General features: G+C 46.8%; 1 protein-coding gene across 1 annotated transcript in view; it reads left to right on the top strand.

Annotated features, from left to right (window-relative positions):
• The window catches only part of LOC140411507 (serum response factor-like), a 272442-nt gene that overhangs the window by 20246 nt on the left and 226361 nt on the right, over positions 1-25835 (top strand). The window contains exons 2-3 of the mRNA XM_072500592.1: positions 18285-18551; positions 23070-23252. Of these exons, the coding sequence (XP_072356693.1) occupies positions 18285-18551; positions 23070-23252 (450 nt within the window). The remainder of the gene's footprint in view (positions 1-18284; positions 18552-23069; positions 23253-25835) is intronic.

The following is a 25835-nucleotide window of genomic DNA, read 5'->3' on the forward strand; positions in this document are numbered from 1 at the left end:
CACAGCAGTGTGTTCCCCTCACCCACTGTCTATATCGATACAGGCACCATACAGAAACACAGCAGTGTGATCCCCTCACCCACTGTCTATATCGATACAGGCACCATACAGAAACACAGCAGTGTGTTCCCCTCACCCACTGTCTATATCGATACAGGCACCATACAGAACCACAGCAGTGTGTTCCCCTCACTCACTGACTATATCCATACAGGCACCAGACAGAAACACAGCAGTGTGTTCCCCTCACCCACTGTCTATATCGATACAAGCACCATATAGAAACATAGCAGTGTGTTCCCCTCACCCACTGTCTATATCGATACAGGCACCATATAGAAACATAGCAGTGTGTTCCCCTCACCCACTGTATATCGATACAGGCATCATACAGAAACACAGCAGTGTGTTCCCCTCACCCACTGTCTATATCGATACAGGCATCATACAGAAACACAGCAGTGTGTTCCCCTCACCCACTGTCTATATCGATACAGGCACCATACAGAAACACAGCAGTGTGTTCCCCTCACCCACTGTCTATATCGATACAGGCACCAAACAGAAACATAGCAGTGTGTTCCCCTCACCCACTGTCTATATCGATACAGGCATCATACAGAAACATAGCAGTGTGTTCCCCTCACCCACTGTCTATATCGATACAGGCATCATACAGAAACACAGCAGTGTGTTCCCCTCACCCACTGTCTATATCGACACAGGCACCAAACATAAACATAGCAGCGTGTTCCCCTCACCCACTGTCTATGTTGAAACAGGCACCATACAGAAACACAGCAGCGTGTTCCCCTCACCCACTGTCTATATCGATAGAGGCACCATACAGAAACATAGCAACGTGTTCCCCTCACCCACTGTCTATATCGATACAGGCACCATACAGAAACACAGCAGTGTGTTCCCCTCACCCACTGTCTATATCGATGCAGGCACCATACAGAAACACAGCAGTGTGTTCCCCTCACCCACTGTCTATATCATACAGGCATCATACAGAAACATAGCAGTGTGGTCCCTTCACCCACTGTCTATATCGATAGAGGCACCATACAGAAACGTAGCAGTGTTCCCCTCACCCACTGTCTATATCGATACAGGCACCATACAGAAACACAGCAGTGTGTTCCCCTCACCCACTGTCTATATCGATACAGGCACCATACAGAGAAACAGCAGTGTGTTCCCCTCACCCAGTGTCTATATCGATAGAGGCACCATACAGAAACATAGCAGTGTGGTCCCCTCACCCACTGTCTATATTGATACTGGCACCAGACAGAAACATAGCAGTGTTGTCCCCTCACCCACTCTATATCGATACAGGCATCATACAGAAACGTAGCAGTGTGTTCCCCTCACCCACTGTCTATATCGATACAGGCACCAAAAAGAAACATAGCAGTATGGTCCCCTCACCCACTGTCTATATCGATACAGGCATCATACAGAAACGTAGCAGTGTGTTCCCCTCACCCACTGTCTATATCGATACAGGCATCATACAGAAACATAGCAGTGTGTCTCCCTCACCCACTGTCTATATCGATACAGGCATCATACAGAAACATAGCAGTGTGTTCCCCTCACCCACTGTCTATATCGATACAGGCATCATACAGAAACATAGCAGTGTGGTCCCCTCACCCACTGTCTATATCGATACAGGCGCCATACAGAAACAGCAGTGTGTTCCCCTCACCCACTGTCTATATCGATACAGGCACCATACAGAAACATAGCAGTGTGTTCCCCTCACCCACTGTCTATATCGATAGAGGCACCATACAGAAACGTAGCAGTGTGTTCCCCTCACCCACTGTCTATATCGATACAGGCATCATACAGGAACATAGCAGTGTGTCTCCCTCACCCACTGTCTATATCGATACAGGCATCATACAGAAACATAGCAGTGTGGTCCCCTCACCCACTGTCTATATCGATACAGGCACCATACAGAAACATAGCAGTGTGTTCCCCTCACCCACTGTCTATATCGATACAGGCATCATACAGAAACATAGCAGTGTGGTCCCCTCACCCACTGTCTATATCGATACAGGCGCCGTACAGAAACAGCAGTGTGTTCCCCTCACCCACTGTCTATATCGATACAAGCACCATATAGAAACATAGCAGTGTGTTCCCCTCACCCACTGTCTATATCGATACAGGCACCATATAGAAACATAGCAGTGTGTTCCCCTCACCCACTGTATATCGATACAGGCATCATACAGAAACACAGCAGTGTGTTCCCCTCACCCACTGTCTATATCGATACAGGCATCATACAGAAACACAGCAGGGTGTTCCCCTCACCCACTGTCTATATCGATACAGGCACCATATAGAAACATAGCAGTGTGTTCCCCTCACCCACTGTACATCGATGCAGGCACCACACACAAACACAGCCGTGTGTTCCCCTCACCCACTGTCTATATCGATACAGGCACCATACAGAAACATAGCAACGTGTTCCCCTCACCCACTGTCTATATCGATACAGGCACCATATAGAAACATAGCAGTGTGTTCCCCTCACCCACTGTATATCGATACAGGCATCATACAGAAACACAGCAGTGTGTTCCCCTCACCCACTGTCTATATCGATACAGGCATCATACAGAAAAACAGCAGGGTGTTCCCCTCACCCACTGTCTATATCGATACAGGCACCATACAGAAACACAGCAGCGTGTTCCCCTCACCCACTGTCTATATCGATACAGGCACCAAACAGAAACATAGCAGTGTGTTCCCCTCACCCACTGTCTATATCGATACAGGCATCATACAGAAACATAGCAGTGTGTTCCCCTCACCCACTGTCTATATCGATACAGGCATCATACAGAAACACAGCAGTGTGTTCCCCTCACCCACTGTCTATATCGATACAGGCACCAAACAGAAACATAGCAGTGTGGTCCCCTCACCCACTGTCTATATCGATACAGGCATCATACAGAAACGTAGCAGTGTGTTCCCCTCACCCACTGTCTATATCGATACAGGCATCATACAGAAACATAGCAGTGTGTCTCCCTCACCCACTGTCTATATCGATACAGGCATCATGCAGAAACATAGCAGTGTGGTTCCCTCACCCACTGTCTATATCGATACAGGCACCATACAGAAACATAGCAGTGTGTTCCCCTCACCCACTGTCTATATCGATACAGGCATCATACAGAAACATAGCAGTGTGGTCCCCTCACCCACTGTCTATATCGATACAGGCGCCATACAGAAACAGCAGTGTGTTCCCCTCACTCACTTACTATATCCATACAGGCACCATATAGAAACATATCAACGTGTTCCCCACACCCAGTGTCTATATCGATACAGGCACCATACAGAAACATAGCAGTGTGTTCCCCTCACCCACTGTCTATATCGATAGAGGCACCATACAGAAACGTAGCAGTGTGTCCCCCTCACCCACTGTCTATATCGATACAGGCATCATACAGAAACATAGCAGTGTGTTCCCCTCACCCACTGTCTATATCGATATAGGCACCATTCAGAAACACAGCAGCGTGTTCCCCTCACCCACTGTCTATATCGTTAGTGGCACCATACAGAACCACAGCAGTGTGTTCCCCTCACCCACTGTCTATATCGATACAGGCACCATACAGAAACATAACAGTGTAGTCCCCTCACCCACTGTCTATATCGATACAGGCACCATACAGAAACACAGCAGTGTGTTCCCCTCACCCACTGTCTATATCGATACAGGCACCATACAGAAGCATAGCAACGTGTTTCCCTCACCCACTGTCTATACCGATACAGGCACCATACAGAAACATAGCAACGTGTTCCCCTCACCCACTGTCTATATCGATACAGGCACCAAACAGAAACATAGCAATGTGTTCCCCTCACCCACTGCCTATATCGATACAAGCACCATACAGAAACACAGCCGTATGTTCCCCTCACCCACTGTCTATATTGATACAGGCATCATACAGAAACACAGCAGTGTGTTCCCCTCACCCACTGACTATATCGATACAGGCACCATACAGAAACACAGCAGTGTGTTCCCCTCACCCACTGTCTATATCGATACAGGCACCATACAGAAACACAGTAGTGTGTTCCCCTCACCCACTGTCTATATCGATGCAGGCACCACACACAAACACAGCCGTGTGTTCCCCTCACCCACTGTCTATATCGATACAGGCACCATACAGAAACATAGCAACGTGTTCCCCTCACCCACTGTCTATATCGATACAGGCACCAGACAGAAACATAGCCGTGTGTTCCCCTCACCCACTGACTATATCGATACAGGCACCATATAGAAACACAGCAACGTGTTCCCCTCACCCACTGTCTATATCGATACAGGCACCATATAGAAAAACAGCAGTGTGTTCCCCTCACCCACTGTCTATATCAATGCTGTCACCATATAGAAACACAGCAGCATGTTCCCCACACCCACTGTCCATATCCATACTGTCACCATATAGAAACACAGCAGCATGTTCCCCACACCCACTGTCGATATAAATACTGTCATCACATAGAAACACCAGCGTGTTCCCCTCACCCACTGTCTATATCCATACTGACACTATATAGAAACACAGAAGCGTGTTCCTCACCCACTGTCTATATCCATGCTGTCACTATATAGAAACACAGAAGCGTGTTCCTCACCCACTGTCTATATCCATACTGACACTATATAGAAACACAGAAGCGTGTTCCTCACCCACTGTCTATATCCATACTGACACTATATAGAAACACAGAAGCGTGTTCTTCACCCACTGTCTATATCAATGCTGTCACCATATAGAAACACAGCAGTGTTCCCCTCGCCCACTGTCTATATCAGTGATGTCACCATATAGAAACACAGCACCATGTTCCCCTCACTCACTGACTATATCCATACTGTCACCATATAGAAACACAGCAGCATGTTCCCCTCGCTCATTGACTATATACAGACTGTCACCATATAGAAACACAGCAGCGTGTTCCCCACACACTGTCTAAATCAATACTGTCACCATATATCACGTGATAGTGAGATGAGGAATAGGGAGAGAGAGCAATTAAACACGTGGCTACAGGGATGGTGCAGGCGGGAGGGATTCAGATTTCTGGATAACTGGGGCTCTTTCTGGGGAAGGTGGGACCTCTACAGACAGGATGGTCTACATCTGAACCTGCGTGGCACAAATATCCTGGGGGGGAGATTTGTTAGTGCTCTTTGGGGGTGTTTAAACTAATGCAGCAGGGGCATGGGAACCTGGATTGTAGTTTTAGGGTAAGGGAGAATGAGAGTATAGAGGTCAGGAGCTCAGATTTGACGTCGCAGGAGGGGGCCAGTGTTCAGGTAGGTGGTTTGAAGTGTGTCTACTTCAATGCCAGGAGTATACAAAATAAGGTAGGGGAACTGGCAGCATGGGTTGGTACCTGGGACTTCGATATTGTGGCCATTTCGGAGACATGGATAGAGCAGGGACAGGAATGGATGTTGCAGGTTCCGGGGTTTAGGTGTTTTAGTAAGCTCAGAGAAGGAGGCAAAAGAGGGGGAGGTGTGGCGCTGCTCGTCAAGAGCAGTATTACGGTGGCGGAGAGGATGCTAGATGGGGACTCATCTTCCGAGGTAGTATGGGCTGAGGTTAGAAACATGAAAGGAGAGGTCACACTGTTGGGAGTCTTCTATAGGCTTCCAAATAGTTCTAGGGATGTAGAGGAAAGGATGGCGAGGATGATCCTGGATAAGAGCGAAAGTAACAGGGTAGTTATTATGGGAGACTTTAACTTTCCAAATATTGACTGGAAAAGATATAGTTCGAGTACATTAGATGGGTCGTTTTTTGTACAGTGTGTGCAGGAGGGTTTCCTGACACAGTTTGTTGACAGGCCAACAAGAGGCGAGGCCACATTGGATTTGGTTTTGGGTAATGAACCAGGCCAGGTGTTGGATTTGGAGGTAGGTGAGCACTTTGGGGACAGTGACCACAATTCGGTGACGTTTACGTTAAGGATGGAAAGGGATAAGTATACACCGCAGGGCAAGAGTTATAGCTGGGGGAAGGGCAATTATGATGCCATTAGACGTGACTTGGGGGGGATAAGGTGGAGAAGTAGGCTGCAAGTGTTGGACACACTGGATAAGTGGAGCTTGTTCAAGGATCAGCTACTGCGTGTTCTTGATAAGTATGTACCGGTCAGGCAGGGAGGAAGGTGCCGAGCGAAGGAACCGTGGTTTACCAAAGAAGTGGAATCTCTTGTTAAGAGGAAGAAGGAGGCCGATGTGAAGATGAGGTGTGAAGTTTCAGTTGGGCGATGGATAGTTACAAGGTAGCGAGGAAGGATCTAAAGAGAGAGCTAAGACGAGCAAGGAGGGGACATGAGAAGTATTTGGCAGGAAGGATCAAGGAAAACCCAAAAGCTTTCTATAGGTATGTCAGGAATAAGCGAATGACTAGGGAAAGAGTAGGACCAGTCAAGGACAGGGATGGGAAGTTGTGTGTAGAGTCTGAAGAGATAGGCGAGATACTAAATGAATATTTTTCGTCAGTATTCACTCAGGAAAAAGATAATGTTGTGGAGGAGAATGCTGAACTCCAGGTAAATAGATTAGATGACATTGAGGTACGTAGGGAAGAGGTGTTGGCAATTCTGGACAGGCTGAAAATAGATAAGTCCCCGGGACCAGATGGGATTTATCCTAGGATTCTCTGGGAGGCCAGGGAAGAGATTGCTGGACCACTGGCTTTGATTTTTATGTCATCATTGGCTACAGGAATAGTGCCAGAGGACTGGAGGATAGCAAATGTGGTCCCTTTGTTCAAAAAGGGGAGCAGAGACAACCCCGGCAACTATAGACCGGTGAGCCTCACGTCTGTAGTGGGTAAAGTCTTGGAGGGGATTATAAGAGACAAGATTTATAATCATCTAGATAGGAATAATATGATCAGGGATAGTCAGCATGGCTTTGTGAAGGGTAGGTCATGCCTCACAAACCTTATTGAGTTCTTTGAGAAGGTGACTGAACAGGTAGACGAGGGTAGAGCAGTTGATGTGGTGTATATGGATTTCAGCAAAGCGTTTGATAAGGTTCCCCACGGTAGGCTATTGCAGAAAATACGGAGGCTGGGGATTGAGGGTGATTTAGAGATGTGGATCAGAAATTGGCTAGCTGAAAGAAGACAGAGGGTGGTGGTTGATGGGAAATGTTCAGAATGGAGTTCAGTCTCAAGTGGAGTACCACAAGGATCTGTTCTGGGGCCGTTGCTGTTTGTCATTTTTGTCAATGACCTAGAGGAAGGCGCAGAAGGGTGGGTGAGTAAATTTGCAGACGATACTAAAGTCAGTGGTGTTGTTGATAGTGTGGAAGGAAGTAGCCGGTTACAGAGGGATATAGATAAGCTGCAGAGCTGGGCTGAGAGGTGGCAAATGGAGTTTAATGTAGAGAAGTGTGAGGTGATTCACTTTGGAAGGAATAACAGGAATGTGGAATATTTGGCTAATGGAAAAGTTCCTAAAAGTGTGGATGAGCAGAGGGATCTAGGTGTCCATGTACATAGATCCCTGAAAGTTGCCACCCAGGTTGATAGGGTGGTGAAGAAGGCCTATGGAGTGTTGGCCTTTATTGGTAGAGGGATTGAGTTCCGGAGTCAGGAGGTCATGTTGCAGATGTACAGAACTCTGGTACGGCCGCATTTGGAGTATTGCGTACAGTTCTGGTCACCGCATTATAGGAAGGACGTGGAGGCTTTGGAGCGGGTGCAGAGGAGATTTACCAGGATGTTGCCTGGTATGGAGGGAAAATCTTATGAGGAAAGGCTGATGGACTTGAGGTTGTTTTCGTTGGAGAGAAGAAGGTTAAGAGGAGACTTAATAGAGGCATACAAAATGATTAGGGGGTTGGATAGGGTGGACAGTGAGAGCCTTCTCCCGCGGATGGAAATGGCTGGCACGAGGGGACATAACTTTAAACTGAGGGGTAATAGACAGAGGTCAGAGGTAGGTTCTTTACGCAAAGAGTAGTGAGGCCGTGGAATGCCCTACCTGCTACAGTAGTGAACTCGCCAACATTGAGGGCATTTAAAAGTTTATTGGATAAACATATGGATGATAATGGTATAGTGTAGGTTAGATGGCTTTTGTTTCGGTGCAACATCGTGGGCCGAAGGGCCTGTACTGCGCTGTATTGTTCTATGTTCTATGTTCTATATAGAAACACAGCAGTATGTTCCCCATACCCACTGTCTATATCCATACTGTCACCATATAGAAACACAGCAGCGTGTTCCCCTCGCCCACTGTCTATATCAATGCTGTCACCATATAGAAACACAGCAACGTTTTCCCCATACCCACTGTCTATATCAATGCTGTCACCATATAGAAACACAGCAGCATGTTCCCCACACCCACTGTCTGTATCAATGCTGTCAACATATAGAAACACAGCAGCGTGTTCCCCACACCCACTGTCTATCCATACTGTCGCTAAATAGAAACATAGCAGCATGTTCCCCACACCCACTGACTATGTCAATACTGTCACCATATAGAAACACTGCAGCATGTTCCCCATACCCACTGTCTCTATCCATACTGTCGCTATATAGAAACACAGCAGTGTGTTCCCCACACCCACTGTCTATATCAATGCTGTCACCATATAGAAACACAGCAGCATGTTCCCCACACCCACTGTCTGTATCAATGCTGTCACCATATAGAAACACAGCAGCATGTTCCCCACACCCACTGTCTGTATCAATGCTGTCAACATATAGAAACATAGCAGCGTGTTCCCCACACCCACTGTCTATATCAATACTGTCACCATATAGAAACACAGCAGCGTGTTCCCCTCACTGTCTTAATCAATACTGTCACCATGTAGAAACACTGCAGCATGTTCCCCATACCCACTGTCTATATCCATACTGTCGCTATATAGAAACACAGCAGTGTGTTCCCCACACCCACTGTCTATATCAATGCTGTCACCATATAGAAACACAGCAGTGTGTTCCCCACACCCACTGTCTATATCAATACTATCACCATATAGAAACACAGCAGCGTGTTCCTCACCCACTGTCTATATCAATGCTGTCACCGTATAGAAGCACAGCAATGTGTTCCCCACACCCACTGTCTATGTCAGTACTGTCACCATATAGAAACACAGCAGCGTGTTCCCCTCACCCACTGTCTATATCAATGCTGTCACCATATAGAAACACAGCAGTGTGTTCCCCATACCCACTGTCTATATCGATACAGTCACCATATAGAAACACAGTAGTGTGTTCCCCATACCCACTGTCTATATCGATACTATCGCCATATAGAAACACAGCAGGCGTTCTCCATACCCACTGTCTAATAACAATCTTTATTAGTGTCACAAGTAGGCTTACATTAACACTGCAATGAAGTTACTGTGAAAAGCTTCTCGTTGCCACATTCCGCTCCCTGTTCGGGTACACGGAGAATTCAGAATGTCAAACACCTAACTAGCACGTCTTCCGGACTTGTGGAAGGAATCCGGAGCACCCGGAGGAAACTTTCGCAGACACTGAATACTGTTAGAATTTTGTAAGTTTCTATGAGACTCCCTCTCAGTCTTCTAAACTCAGTGCATATTATCTTAACCGTCTTAGTCTCTCCTCATACCATCCCAGGAATCAGCCTTGTAAACCTTCACTGGACTCCCTCCATAGCAAGAACATCCTTCCTCAGATAAGGACACCAAAACTGCACACACTACTCCAGGTGTTGGCTCACCAATGTCCTGTACAATTTCAGTAAAACATCCTTATTCCTATAATCAAATCCTCTTGTTGCGAAGGCCATCATAACCATTTGCCTTCTGGGCGGCACGGTAGCACAGTGGTCCCAGGTTCGATTCACGGCTTGGGTGGTGTCTGCGTGGGTTTCCTCCGGGTGTTCCGGTTTCCCCTCTCAAGTCCTGAAAGACGTGCTGTTAGGTAATTTGGATATTCAGAATTCTCCCTCTGTGTACCCGGACAGGTGCTGGAATGTGGTGACTAGGGGCTTTTCACAGTAACTCCATTGCAGTGTTAATGTAAGCCTACATGTGACAATAAAGATTATTATTATTACTGCCTGCTATACCTGCGTGCTTACTTTCAGCAACTGTTGCACGGGGGCACCAAGATCTCGCTGAGTATCCGCCTTTCAATTTATACCCATTCAAATAATCTGCCTTCCCATCTTTCTACCGAAGCGGATAACCTCACATTTATCCACATTATACTGAATCTGCCATGCATATACCCACTCACTCAGCCTGTCCAAATCCCGCTGAAGCATCTCTGCATCCTCCTCACAGCTCACCCTCCCACCCAACTTTGTATCATCTGCAAATTTGGAGATAATACATTTAGTTCCGTTGTCCAAGTCATTAATATATAACGTGAACAGTTAGGGTTCTAGCACAGATCCCTGCGGTACCCCACTAGTCACTGCCTGCCAATCAGAAAAAGACCCATTTATTCCAATTTTTTGCTTCCCGCCTGCTGACCAGCTTTTTGCCCATCTCATGATCCTATAATCCCATGTGCTTAAACTTTACATATTAATCTGCTACGTGAAAAATGAAATGAAAATCGCTTATTGTCGCAAGTAGGTTTCAAATGAAGTTACTGTGAAAAGCCCCTAGTCGCCACATTCTGCTGCCTGTTCGGTGAGGCTGGTACGGGAATTGAACCCCTCGCTGCTGGCCTGCCCTGGTCTGTGTTAAAAGCCAGCTATTTAGCCCTGTGCTAAACCAGCCCCAGAGACCATGTGAGACCTTGTCAAAAATCTCCTGAAAGATTAAATAAACCATATCCACTGGTTCTCCCTCGTCAACTCGACTAGTTAAATCTTCAAAAAATTCTTGTAGATTCGTCGAATACGCTTCTCCTTTCGTAAATCCACGCTGACTTTGTCTGATTACACCACTGCTTTCCAAATGCTGTGCTATGAAATCCTTGACAATGGACTCTCGCCACTTCTCTCCTACCAATGTTAGGCTCACTGATCTACTGTTCCCTGTTTTCTCTCGACCCCACTTTTTGAATAGCGGGGTTACATCCGCTACCCTTAATCAGTAGGAACCATTCCAGAGTCCAAAGGATTTTGGAAAATGACCACCGATAGATATACTATTTCTAGGGCCATAAGACATAGGAGCGGAAGTAAGGCCATTCGGCCCATCGAGTCCACTCCGCCATTCAATCATGGCTGATTTCAACTCCATTTACCCGCTCTCTCTCCATAGCCCTTAAGGGCCACTTCCTTAAGTGCTCTGAGATGCAGATTATCAGGCCCTGGAGATTTGCCAGTCGTGTTGAATGAATATTTTTCTTCAGTGTTAACCAAGGAGAGGGGCCATGTTCTTGAGGATGAGAGTGTGATATAGGCGGGTAGGCTGGAGGAGGTAGATGTTCTGAGGAAGGATGTATTCTCAATTTTGAAAAACCTTAGGGTCGACAAGTCCCCTGGGCCAAATGGGATATATCCTAGGATTCTTTGGGAGGCATGGGATGAGATTGCAGAACCTTTGGCTTTTATTTTTGGGTCCTCACTGTACACGGGGATAGTGCCAGAGGACTGGAGAGTGGCGAATGTTGTTCCTCTGTTCAAGAAAGGGAATAGGAATGACCCTGGTAATTATAGGCCAGTTAGTCTTACTTCTGTGGTCGGTAAGTTAATGGAAAAGATCCTGAAGAATAGGATTTATGACCATTTGGAAAGATGTAGCTTAATCCAGAATAGTCAGCACGGATTTGTGAAGGGAATCTTGCCTCACAAATTTGATTGAATTCTTTGAGGAGGTAACTAAGTGTGTAGATGAAGGTAGAGCAGTTGATATTGTATACATGGATTTTAGTAAGGCGTTTGGTAAGGTTCCCCATGGTCGGCTCATCAAGAAAGTAAGGAGGTGTGGGATAGAGGGAAATTTGGCCAATTGGATAAGTAACTGGCTATCACATAGAAGGTGGTGGTGGATGGAAAATTTTCAGACTGGAGACTAGTTACCAGCGGTGTACCACAGGGATCAGTGCTAGGTCCTCTGCTATTTGTGATTTTTATCAATGACTTGGAGGAGGGGGCTGAAGGGTGGGTCAGTAAATTTGCTGATGACACCAAGATTGGTGGAGTAGTGGATGAGGTGGAGGGCTGTTGAAGGCTGCAAAGAGACATTGATAGGATGCAGAGCTGGGCCGAAAAATGGCAGATGGAGTTTAACCCTGATAAGTGCGAGGTGATTCATTTTGGTAGGAAAAATTTGAATGCGGATTACAGGGTCAACGGCAGGGTTCTGAGGAATGTGGAGGAACAGAGAGATCTTGGGGTTCATGTCCACAGATCTCTGAAGGTTGCCACTCTAGTGGATAGAGCCGTGAAGAAGGCCTATAGTGTGTTAGCGTTTATTAACAGGGGGCTTGAGTTTAAGTGCCGTGGGGTTATGCTGCAACTGTACATTACCCTGGTGAGACCACATTTGGAGTATTGTGTGCAGTTCTGGTCACCTCACTATAGGAAGGATGTGAAAGCATTGGGAAGGGTGCAAAGGAGATTTACCAGGATGCTGCCTGGTTTGGAGGATCGGTCTTATGAGGAAAGGTTGAGAGAGCTAGGGCTTTTCTCTTTGGAGCGGAGGAGGATGAGAGGCGACTTAATAGAGGTTTACAAGATGATGAGGGGGATCGATAGAGAAGTGGACGTTCAGAGACTATCTCCTCGGGTGCATGTAGCTGTTACAAGGGGGAATAACTAAGGTTCAGGGTGGGAGATACAGGAGGGATGTCCGAGGTAGGTTCTTTACTCAGAGAGTGGTTAGGGTGTGGCATGGATTGCCTGCTGTGATAGTGGAGGCGGACACTTTAGCAACTTTCAAGCGGTTATTGGATAGGCACATGGAGCACACCAGAATGACAGAGAGTGGGATAGCTTGGTTTCGGACAAGGCTCGGCACAACATCGAGGGCCGAAGGGCCTGTTCTGTGCTGTACTGTTCTATGTTCTCTGTTCAATCCCATTAATTTCTCCAAAACCATTCCTGTGCAATACTATTTTCCTTCAGCTCCTCACTAAAACTTGTGTTTCTTCGAACTTTGACAAAGAGTCTTGTGGATCTGAAACGTCAGCTCTTCTCTCTCCCGGCAGATACTGCCAGACCTGCTGAGAATTTGCAGCATTTTCTCTTTCGGTTTCAGATTCCAGCATCTGTAGTAATTTGCTTTTATCCGAGGGTAGACCTGATTGACACGAGAGAAAAAAAAGTCCTTCTCTCTTGGATGTAAAAATCGCCACCGAAAAGAATGGAACCTTTTTTGAGTGACAGAGAAAACATTGGCCTTTGATGGAGAGAACACTTCAAAGAACTCATGAAACTCACTTCACCAAACCATGGTGCAATCACAGATGAGGGCATGTTTGAGGAAATCCCCCAACTCCACATCAAAGATGATCTTGGATTCCCACCAAGCATGGATGAAGTCGAAGACGCCCATTGAATCCATGGAAGAACGAAAAAGCCGTAGGAGTGAATGGGATCCCACTGGAGATGTTCTAACTTGGAGAAGAGATCACCTGTCACCCCCGTCAGCAGTGCCTGAAAATCTGGGATTGAAAAGAAATCCCTGCCGACCCCAGGAAATGAGACAAAGCAGAACCTCCCTACTTTCCATCTCCAGGAAGATCATCACCCGAAGCCTCACTTTGCTGTCTTCTCCCAGTCTCTAAAGAAATCCTCCCGGAAAACCAGTGTGGCTTCCGACCAAACCGTGGAACAACGGACATGAAGTTGATCAAGAGCAATGCCAGGAGCCAAATCAACTATTTTGCATGGCCTTCATCGATCTGACCAAGGCTTTTGACTCAGTCAATCGGGAAGTGCCATGGGAGATCCTGTCAAAGGCCAGCTGTCCATGAAATTCATCAACTTCCTCCGACTCCTCCGCTACAAAGTGTCGGCGACAGTCCTCACCGACAGAAATAAGGCTGAAACTTTGCGGTCAAGACTGGAGTCAAGCAGGGATGTGACATCGCCTCCACCCTTTCCTCCATCTTTATCGCTACCATCCTTCACCTTGTCAAGAGCAAGCTTCCCAGTGAACGGACATTGTCTGCAGGATGATCGGAGCGACATTGACACCGCTTGAGGACCAGGGTGTGCGGATGATGTCGCCATCTGCACTCTCTCAGAAGCGAATCTCCAAGCTGTGCCTGACACCTTCATGGAAGCAAACCAAAGAATGGGTCTCAGCCTCAACCTGAAGAAGACTCCAGTCCTTTACCAACCCGCCCCAAGGCAAGATTCGGTCTCCCCCTCCAAGATAACAGACAAACACACCCACATGTGGAATACTTCTCTTACCTGGGGACGAACTATAATCTAAGGCTGACATCGACGTGGAGATACAACATCATATTCACTCCATGAGCTACGACTTCGGATGTCTTAAGCATGAGAGCCTTGATCGCAACATCTTTATTGATACTTAGATCCTCGTGTACAAGGCAGTCATCCTCCCAACTCTTCTATACGGCTCAGAAACCTGGACTACATACAGGCACCACCTCAAGGCCCTGGAGAGGCATCCACAATGCTGCCTGAGATGGATTCTCCATATCAGCTGGAAGGACAGGCATGGCCTTGAAGGAGCAAAGAGCACCAGCATAGAATCATGGAATTGACAGTGCAGAAGGAGGCCATTTGAACCATCGAGTCTGCACCGACCCTTGGAACAAGCACCCCACTTAAGCCTACACCTCCACCCTATCCCCGTAACCCAGTAACTCCATCTAACCTTTTTGGACACTAAGGGCAATTTAGCGTGGCCAATCCACCTAACCTGCACATCATTGGACTGGAGGCCATGATCATCAACCACGTACTTAGGAAGCCAGATTTCCAATTTGCCAAAGCAAAAGTTCTTCGCCTGCACCGAACTAGGGGAGGGCAAAGGAAGCGCTTCCGAGACAGCCTGAAGGCATACCTCCAGAAATGCAACATAGATGCCCATGCCTGGGAGACCCTTATTCAGAAGAGACCCATCTGGAGGAACCTCCTGATCGAAGGGACCAAATTCTTCAAGAATACCCAAAAGCAAGAGGAAGTCCGGAAAAGGAGCCTGCGAAAGGAATACCAGTGATATGGAGTCCCAAGGACTGATCCCACCTCCTGGAAACATCTGCCAAATCAGCAGATAAATAAAGCTCTCGGATGGGGCTCATCAACTATGTAAGGACCCACAGAACCGTAGACCAATGACACAGCTTATTGGGTGAACAATCATACTCATTAGCGGGTGATCGCTGAAGAAGAAGAAAGACTGTAACCATATAGAAATGCAGCAAGTCCCTCTCATAACAGAGTCACCATATATAAACCCAGCAGTCCCCGCATTATCTGCACCAATACTGTCACCATATAGAGACACAGCAGCGTGTTCCCCTCACTCCCTGACTATGCCATCGAGACTTCCTTATTTTTGTACTACAGTCCCTCACGATAAAGACCAACATGTAAGACGCATTCCTAATTCCTTGCTGTGCCTGCAAGCTAACTTGTGTTACTTGCACGAGTGCACCTAAGTCTCACTAAACATCAACATTTAGAGGTTTTGCACCTTTTTCACCAAAGTAAACAACGTTAAAAAATATATTCGTCCATGGGATATGGGCGTAACTGACTATAAGCCAGCATTTATTTCCCATCCCTTATTGCCCTTGAGACGGGGGCGGTGAGCTGCCTTCTTGAACCGCTGCTGTCAATGTGGTGTAGGTACACCCACCGTGCTGTTAGGGAGGGAGTTGCAGGATTTTGAACAAGTGATAGTGAAGGAGCGGCGATATATTTCCAAGTCAGGATGGTGAGGGAGTTCAAGGGGAGCCTCCAGGTGGTGGTTTTCCAATATACCTGTGCTCTTGTCCTGGCAGAGGATAGTGTTCATGGGTTTGGAAGGTGGTGTTTTGGTGAGTTACTGCAGTACATCTTGTAGATGCTACACACTGCCTATCGCTGGTGGAGGTTCTGGATGTTTGTGGATGGGCTACCAATAAAGTGGGCTTCTTTGTCCTGGATGGTGTTGAACTTCTTTTTTAAAAAAAAAGTATTTTTATTCTCCTTTTTCACATTTTCTCCTGAATTTACACCCACCAACCATAAACAATAATCAGCAACAGATATGTCAATCCCCATATCAATAACAACGATCCCATCCTCCCAGCAAACCCCAAACATCAGCCCGCATGTTTACATAAACAAATGACAAAAAGGAATCAGGGATCACCCATAGTCATTCTTAATATACACAGCCCCCCTCTCCCATCCATCCCCCCCCAACTAATGTTCGATGTTATCCAGTTCTTGAAAGTGCATAATAAATAGTGCCCATGACTTGTAGAACCCCTCCGAGCTTCTCCTCAGTTCGAACTTAACCTTCTCAAGGGTCAAGTATTCCAACAGGTCCCCCCCACCACGCCAGGGCACTGGGTGGAGTGGCTGCTCTCCATCTCAGCAGGATCCGCCTTCGGGCGATCAATGAGGCGAAGGGTATGATATCTGCCTCCGCACCCGTTTCCAACCCTGGCTGGTCCGACACCCCGAATATATCCTCCCAGGGACCCGGGTCCAGTTTCACGGGCACCACCTTGGAAATTACCCTAAAAACCTCCTTCCAGTACTCCCCTGGCTTTGAAATGAAATGAAAGTCGCTTATTGTCACGAGTAGGCTTCAATGAAGTTACTGTGAAAAGCCCCTAGTCACCACATTCCGGCGCCTGTTCGGGGAGGCTGGTACGGGAATGCTTTGGACAGGATCAAAACATATGAACGTGGTTAGCGGGGGCCCCCCCCGCAACTCTCAAACACATCTTCTACTCCTTCAAAAATCGGCTCATCCTCGCCCTCGTGAAGTGCGCTCTATATACCACCTTCAGCTGTATCAGCCCCAACCTCGCGCACGAGGTGGAGGCATTCACTCTCCGGAGCACCTCACACCAGAACCCCTCCTCCATATCCTCTCCCAACTCTTCCTCCCACTTAACTTTGATCCTCTTCCAAAATAGCTCCGTAAACCGCTGACACGACCCCCTTCTCCAGTCCCCTTGTCGTCAGCACCTCCTCCAGCAATGTCGAGGCCGGTTCTTCCGGGAAGCTCTGTATCTCCTTCCTGGCAAAATCCCGAACCTGCATGTATCTAAACACTTCTCCCTGCTCCAGCCCATACTTCGCTTCCAGCTCCCTCAATCCTGCAAACCGACCCCGAAGAAACAAATCTTTTAGCGTCTTAATCCCCTTCTCTTCCCATTTCCGAAAACTTCCATCCCACCTCCCTGGCTCAAATCTGTGGTTCCCCCGAATCGGCATTTCCCTTGATCCTGCCCCCCAACCCGAAGTGTTGACGAAACTGCCTCCAGATTTTCAATGAAGCTATTATTACCGGGCTCCCTGAGTATTTCCCCGGAGCTATCGGAAGCGGCACTGTTGCTAATGCTTTCAGCCCCGGCCCCTGGTATTGAACTTCTTGAGTGTTGTTTAAGCTGCACTCATCCAGGCAAGTGGGGAGTATTATTTCACACTCTTGTGCCTTTTGGGAACTCGGGAGATGAACTTCAAACCGTCTCACATCATATTCCACCTGCCACCTTGTCATCTCAACCTGTCTACGTCTCTTTGCATCCTCTTTGTGTCCTTGCAGCTTGCATTCCCACCTAGTTTTGTGTGATCAAATTTAATGTTTCAGTCATTAATATAGATTGTAAATAGCTGAGGGACCTACTGATCATAGCCTGCCGACTTGAAAGCACCCAGTTTATCCCGAATCTTGACTTTCTGTCCATTAACCAATCCATACCAATATACAAACCCCAACACATGTCATCTTCTTGTGTATTAACCTTTTGTGTTGCACCTTATCAAATGCCTTCTGAAAATCCAAGTATACTACATCTACTGGTTCCCCATTATCTACCTTGCCAGTTACGTCCTCAAAAAACTCTGAAAGCATTTGTCAAACATGGTTTCCCTTTAATAAGACAATGTTGGTTCTTGCTCAATACACTCCATACCCTTTATATTGTGTTCTCAGTGTGGTTGTGTATTACTGTTACCATATTGTGTTATATAGCCTTCTGCTGGAGTGGATTTTCCAGCATTTGAGACCTATGCTGTTATTGAATAATAAACCATTCCTTTGTTTTAATATACAGGCCTACGAGCTCTCCACACTGACGGGTACTCAGGTACTTCTCCTGGTGGCTAGTGAGACAGGACATGTGTACACCTTTGCCACAAGGAAACTGCAGCCTATGATCACCAGTGAGACTGGGAAAGCGTTGATCCAGACATGTTTAAATTCCCCTGATTCGCCGCCACGTTCCGATCCCACCATGGATCAGAGGATGAGTGCCACAGGGTTTGAGGAGACTGATTTGACCTATCAAGTATCGGAGACGGACAGCAGTGGGGAAAATAAGGTAAAAAAAATGAAACTGTTATGCTGCAAGGAGGAATAAAGATAACTAGATGGAGTGAACATGTAGCGGGTGCTGTCTGTAGTGTAGCGGGTGCTGTCTGTAGTGTAGCGGGTGCTGTCTGTAGTGTAGCGGGTGCTGTCTGTAGTGTAGCGGGTGCTGTCTGTAGTGTAGCGGGTGCTGTCCGTAGTGTAGCGGGCGCTGTCTGTAGTGTAGCGGGCGCTGTCCGTAGTGTAGCGGGCGCTGTCCGTAGTGTAGCAGCTAGCTGCAGAGAAAGTGATGGAATGACGATGGTGATGTGGAGCAGGCAGCATCACGGGGAGGTCAGCAGTCTTGGTCTGTACTGGAGAAAGTGACTCCGGTTCGAATCCACCTCCTGGGAGTTGATAACCATCTCAAAACTCGACTTGCGCTTGTTTGCAGAAAACAAGTTGAGTGAGTTGATGCACTGCCTGGTGAGGTACTCTGTTTTCAGGCCCAAGGAGCCCCCAGGTTCAATCCTTGACTGGGACCCGAAAAAAGGACGCTGGATGTACCACTGGCTTCACTTGGGTTTAGAGACAGTATGCACCATAGTGTGAGCTCATACAGTAGATCAACAATGATATATGACACCAGCTGTAACGTTAATGTGTATGTCTGGTAGAGGATAGTCAGCAGTCTGGAACCAGCCACTAGGTGTTCATGGGTTGATAGCCTGCTGCTAATATTGATAATTTGGACTCTCCCGTGGACACTGACAATTGAGCAGAAGGTTCCTATCTGTTGATCCACCATAACATGACAAATTGACCACCTTGAGCAGAGAATTCCTTTTTTTTCATTGTGTGAAACTGTTGGGCTTTACTAAAAGAGTTAGGGAACTTGATCACTCCCACTGATGTTTTCTGATATCTGAGCTACACACTTAACTCTTGTGAGTCAGTTGGTGATTGTGAGATCTGTGTAAAGGGATAGGGAGGAGAGAGAGAGGAATAGGGATTTCCGATCGGACAACAGCCATAGCCATATGTTAGCACAGCCCAGGTAAGATATCAATCTTTATTAGTCAACAGGACAAAACTTTCATTGTTTATTTGCCTGTTTTTATCCTGTCCATGTGTGTGTTATAATACTTACAAGATGTGCATGATCCAGAGCTGTGTATATCCATTGGGAGGGGTAGTGGGAAGTAAATTGACTATCTGAATAACAGACCTTTCCAACTGCATTTGGAATGTGTCTCACTGAGATCTCGACTTCCCTACCGGAAAGATTATTTCAAATGTTTCAGTCTTTAAGCAGAGTTTTAGCTAACTCTTCACTTTGAAATGTCACTTTCCCATGAAGTTATATTTGTATTCTTTGCAGCTATTGATCTGAATTGATACTGAGGTTATCTGGGCGATGTCTTTTGTCCAGTCAGACTACAAATGTGTTTAAATTGGTTCAGACACATGAATCACAGTGATTCTAGCTTGCTTCACCCATTTAACTTTAATGTTATTTTACTTTATAGTTTAGATTGAAATGGAGGCTTGATTGATTAATTAGTGTGCAAATGAGAGCCAATTTAACATTCTAGTAAAATAGTTCAATATGCGATGAGAGATAAATTTGTTATGATTATTGGGATTATGTTGGTATTCTCTATAGGTAAAGCTGTGTGTGTGTGTCCAGGATTAATTAAATGGGGGGAGGTTTCTGGAGACAGGTTGTCTGTGAGGGCTAAGAGGTGAAAGATTAAAGGGTTAATGCATTCGTGACGAGAGCTAATGGTGAGTTTGAGTTCCAAATAAATAGTTTGGATCAAAAATTTGTATTTGGATAAGTGGTTTTTCAGCTGTTAAATTTAGGTGTAGGTGGAGTGAATGGATGGGAGGCGGGTTCGTGTGATGGACTGGGCGGTGTTCACGACTCTCTGAAGGTTCCTGCAGTCCTGGGCCAAGCAGTTGCCATTCCAGGCTGTGATGCAGCCTGATAGGATGCTTTCTATGGTGCATGTGTAAAAATTGCTAAGAGTCAATGTGGACATGCCGAATTTCCTTAGTTTCCTGAGGACGTATCGGCACTGTTGTGCTTTCTTCATCGTAGCGTCGACGTGGATCAGACAGATTTTTGGAGATGTGCACACCTAGGAATTTGATGCTGTCAACCATCTCCACCTTGGCCCCGTTGATGCTGACAGGGGTGTGTACGATAGTTCACTTCCTGAAGTCAATGACCAGCTCCTTAGTTGTGCTGACGTTGAGGGAGAGATTGTTGTCACCACTGGGTTCTCTATCTCCCTCTTATACTCTGACTCATCGTTGTTTGCGATCCGACCCACTACGATTGTGTTATCAGCAAACCTGTAGACGGAGTGCGAACCAAATTTTGCCACACAGTGGTGTGTGTATCGGGAGTACAGTCGGGGGCTATTGTATTGAGGACTATTGTGGAGGAGGTGTTGTTGTTTATTCTTACTAATTGTGGTCTATGGATCAGGAAGTTGAGGATCCAGTTGCAGAGGGAGGAGCCAAGTTTTAGGTTTTGGAGTTTGTATATGAGCTTTACTGGGATTATGGTGTTGAAGGCGGAGCTGTAGTCAATGAATAGGAGTCTGACGTAGGAGTTTTTGTTGTCGAGATGCTCTAGGGATGAGTGTAGGGCCAGGGAGATGGCGTCTGCTGTGGACAGGTTGTGGTGGTATGTGAATTGCAGTGGATCTGAGCATTCTGGGAGTATGGAGTTGATGTGTCTCATGGCCAACCTCCCGAAGCACTTCATTACGATTGATGTCAAGGTCATCGGACGGTAATCATTGAGGCACGTTGCCTGGTTCTCCTTTGGCACTGGTATGATGGTGACCTTCTTGAAGCAGATGGGGACCTCGGAATGGAGTAGGGAGAGGTTGAAGATGTCTGCGAACACCTCTGCCAGCTGGTCCGTGCAGGATCTGAGTGCACAACCAGGGACCCGGTCAGGACCAGTTGCTTTCCGAGGGTTCACTTTCAAGAAAGCCGACCTGACTTTGGAAGCTGTGACGGTGGGTATGCATGTGTCCGGGGCTGCTGGGGGCAGTCGACTGCAGTTTGATGGTTTCTTGCTTGAACCGAGCATAGAATAATAATAGTCTTTATTAGTGTCACAAGTAGGCTAACATTAACACTTCAATGAAGTTACTGTGAAAATCTCCTAGTCACCACATTCCGGTGCCTGTTTGGGTACACTGAGAGAATTCAGAATGTCCAATTCACATAACAGCACTTCTTTTGGGACTTGCGGGAGGAAGCCGGAGCACCCGGAGGAAACCCGACTGGAAGGGAACATTCCTGCCTGGTGATTGTCGTGCGATGTCCGTACATTCGTTGTCGCAGCGTCTGCTTGGTCTCGCCAATGTACCACGCTTCGGGACATCCTTTCCTGCAGCGTATGAGGTAGACAACGTTGGTGGTGTTCTCACGTTTAATGGTGGTATCCATGTCAATGATCTGGCACGTCATGCAGAGATTGCCATGGCAGGGTTGTGTGGTGTCGTGGTCACTGTTCTGAAGGCTGGGCAGTTTGCTGCAAACAATGGTTTGTTTGAGGTTGCGTGGTTGTTTGAAGGAAAGTAGTGGGGGTGTGGGGATGACCTTGGCACACCCCCATTACTTGCCTTCAAACACCCGCGCCATGGCAATCTCTGCAAGATGTGCCAGATCATCGACATGGGTACCACCATTACACGTGAGAACACCACCCACCAGGTACGTGGTACATACTCGTGCGACTCGGCCACCGTAAGCATCTTCAGGATGCGCGACAACGCAGAATCGCCGAGCAGAAACTTATAGCCAAGTTCCGCACACATGAGTACGGCCTCAACCGGGACCTGGGATTCATGTCGCATTACATTCATCCCCCACCATCTGACCTGCCAAATCCTACCAACTGTCCTGGCTTGACACAATTCTCACACCTTTAACCTGTGATTACCCCTCTCTCTGGATCTGTAAAGATTTAATCACCTGCTAATGCTCGTATTCCAAGCATTGTCTGGCATCTTTGAATTTGTCTATATATATGTTTCTGGAACATACCTCTTCATTCACCTGAGGAAGGAGCAGCGCTCCGAAAGCTAGTGACATCGAAACAAACCTGTTGGACTTTAACCTGGTGTTGTAAGACTTCTCACTGTGCTCACCCCAGTCCAACGCCGGCATCTCCACAACATGGCCAGGAAAAGGAGCACGGATCTGCAGGTACAGAGAGTCATGTGGAAGTATGATGTTGTGATAATAATGGCAATGTAGCTTGAAGGGCAAGCCTGGGTATTAAATATTCCAGGATATAAAATATTCCAGAAAGGAGGAAGGTATGACAGTATTGAATAAGGAAAACATTGCAGGGCTGGGGACTCGTGGTAAGGATATGGAGGAATACATTTTTAAGAGTAAGAAAGTAGAACAAAGAACAAAGAAAAGTACAGCACAGGAACAGGCCCTTCAGCCCTCCAAGCCTGTGCCGATCATGATGTGCAAAAGTAGTTGTAGTTATCTTTGCCATTCCAATCGGCAGAGACAATTAAAGGGCAGAGAGGCGGAGGTGTTTCTCGAATGTATTCTGGAGAATTTTCAACAGCAGTATATTTCCAGTCCAACGTGGAAGGTGGCATTACTAGACCGGATTCTTGGGAATGAGGTGTGTCCAGTAGATCAAGTGCCAGTAGGAGAATATTTAGCAGACGAGCAGAAGTCCAGAGTAAAAATAGTATTTAAGATGGGGCTTGGGGGCAGCACCGTGGGGCAGTGTTTAGCACTGCTGCCTCACGACGCCGAGGACCCGGGTTCGATCCCGGACCCGGGTCACTGTCCGTGCGGAGTTTGCACATTCTCCCAGTGTCTGCGTGGCTCTCACACCCACAACCCAAAGATGTGCAGGGTAGGTGGATTGGCCACGCTAAATTGCCCCTTAATTGGAAAAACAAATTGGGTACTCTAAATTTAAAAAAAAGGTTGGGGCTGAATTCAGTGGAGTGAGGATGGATGTGGCCCCGGCCCAGGTAAATTGGAATTAAAGGTTGACAGGCAAAACTGGAACTGAATAATGAGTTGCCTTGAAAGAGCAGAGGGCTTGGATAATACATGCTGCAATGGCACAGTAAGGTAAAGTGAACAAGTCTAGACCACCCTGGATGGTGAAAGAGATAGAGAGTAAGGAGAAGCAGACAGTTGCCATGTTGCTAATACAAACTGAATATAGAAGATTCAGAGGGAAAATTAAAAAAGAAATGATTAAAAAAAAGAGAGTATATGAGAAGAGACTGGTAGCTAACATAAAAGGAAATCCAAACATTTTCTGCAAGCATATAAATAGGAAAAGGGTGGTAAAAGGATGCATGGGACTGATGAGGGACCGAAAAGGGGATTTACACCGGCATAGCTGAGGTATTAAATGGACCATTTGTCCATGTCTTTATCAAGGAAGACGATGCTGCCTAAGTCCTGGTCAATGAAGAGGCAGTTGTGATACTGGATTGATTAAAAATTAATCAAGAGGTGGGTTTCAAAGGCAGACTGTACTTTGATAAGGCATCTGGACCGAAATGAGATCACTCCAAAAACGCTGAAGGAAATATGAGTGGAAATTAAGGAGACGTTGGCCATGATTTTCCAGTCGCAGATTTGGGGGCGATGACAGAGAACTGGAGGATTGCAAATGTTCAAAGAGTGTAAGGTTAAGCCCAGCAACTGCAGGCCACTGACTGTAACTTTGTTAAAGTGAAAAGTCACTTGGACAAATGTGGATTAATTAAGGAAAGCCAGCATAGATGTCTAAGGGAAAATTGTTAACTAACTAGAGATGTTTGATGAAATAACAGAGGGTTGATGAAGGTAATACTGTTGATGAACGTGATGTGCATGATCATCCAAAAGACATTTGTTGAAGGTGCCACATAACAGGCTTGTCAACAAAGTTAGACCCATGGAATAAAAAGGACCGTAGTAGCACAGATATCACGTTAGCTGAGGGTCTGGAATGGTAAACAGTTGTTTGTTGGACAGGAGGAAGTTGTGCAGCGGGATTCTCCAGGATTCATTGTGAGGACCGACGCTTTTCGATAAGTGACCTAATCCTTGGTGTCCAGGCCGAAATTTGCAGATGACACCAAACTTGGCCTTTTGAACAGTGAGGAGGATAGAGATAGACAAGAGGACATAGGTTGAGGGCATGGGCAGACATGTGGCAGCTGCAATTTAATGCAGAAATGATTCATTTTGGGAGTAGGAATGAGGGGAAGTAATATAAAAAAAGGGTTAATTCTAAAGGGGGTGCAGAAGCCAAGGGGCTGGTGGTTTGTTCATTTGTTTTCACCATAGCCATAGTGGAGCTGTTTTTTTGTTCTTTAACGGGATGTGTGCGTCGCTGGGTAGACCAACATTTGTTGCCCATCCCTAATTGCCCTTGAGAAGGTGGTGGTGAGCTGCCTTGAATCGCTGTAGGCCCTAACAGTGTGGTTAGGAAGGGAGTTCCATGATGTTGCCCCAGCGACAGCGAAGGAACAATGATGTATTTCCAGGTCAGAATGGTGAGGTTCCCAGGTATCTGCTGCTCTGTTGTACTTCTAGATGGTAATGGTCATGGGTTTGGAAGGTGTTGTCTAAGGAACCTTGGTGAGTTACTGCAGTGCATCTTGTAGATGCTACACACGTGCATCGGTGGTGGAGGGTTTGAATGTTTAAGGTGGCGGATGTGATACATATTGAGCGGGGGCTGCTTTGTCCTGGATGGTGTTGAGCTTCTTGAGTGTTGGAGCTGCACTCATCCAGGCAACTCATCCACTCCTGAGGCCTGGTAGCTGATGGACAGGCTTTAGGGAGTCGGACGTTGACATTGTCTTTGCTTTTTCTCTGGCTTCCTTCAAGCCTCCCTCATGCCCCGATGTTTGTTCACCCATCCCATGTTTTTTTTCTTCTTCCTCTGTTACCTTCAATTTCTTGTTAGCACTGCTTCCTCAGAGCCAGGGACCAGGGTTCAATTCCGGCCTTGGGTGTGTGTGTGTGGAATTTGTGCCTTCTCCCCGTGTCTGTGTGGTTTCCTCTGTGTGCTCTGGTTTCCTCCCACAGTCTAAAGCTGTGCAGGTTAGGTGGGGTTACGGTGATAGGGAAGTGGACCTGGGTAGAGTGCTCGTTCGAGAGTCGGTGCAGACCAGGTGGGCCGAATGGCTTCCTTCTGCACTGTAGGGATTCTATGATGTGGGCCTGGAGTCACATATAGGCCAGAGTAGGTAAGGATGGCAAGTTTCCCTCCCTAAAGGACATTAGTGAACCAGATGGTGTATGT

The sequence above is a fragment of the Scyliorhinus torazame genome, chromosome 4 (assembly GCF_047496885.1).
Source record: "Scyliorhinus torazame isolate Kashiwa2021f chromosome 4, sScyTor2.1, whole genome shotgun sequence".
NCBI lineage: Eukaryota > Metazoa > Chordata > Chondrichthyes > Carcharhiniformes > Scyliorhinidae > Scyliorhinus > Scyliorhinus torazame.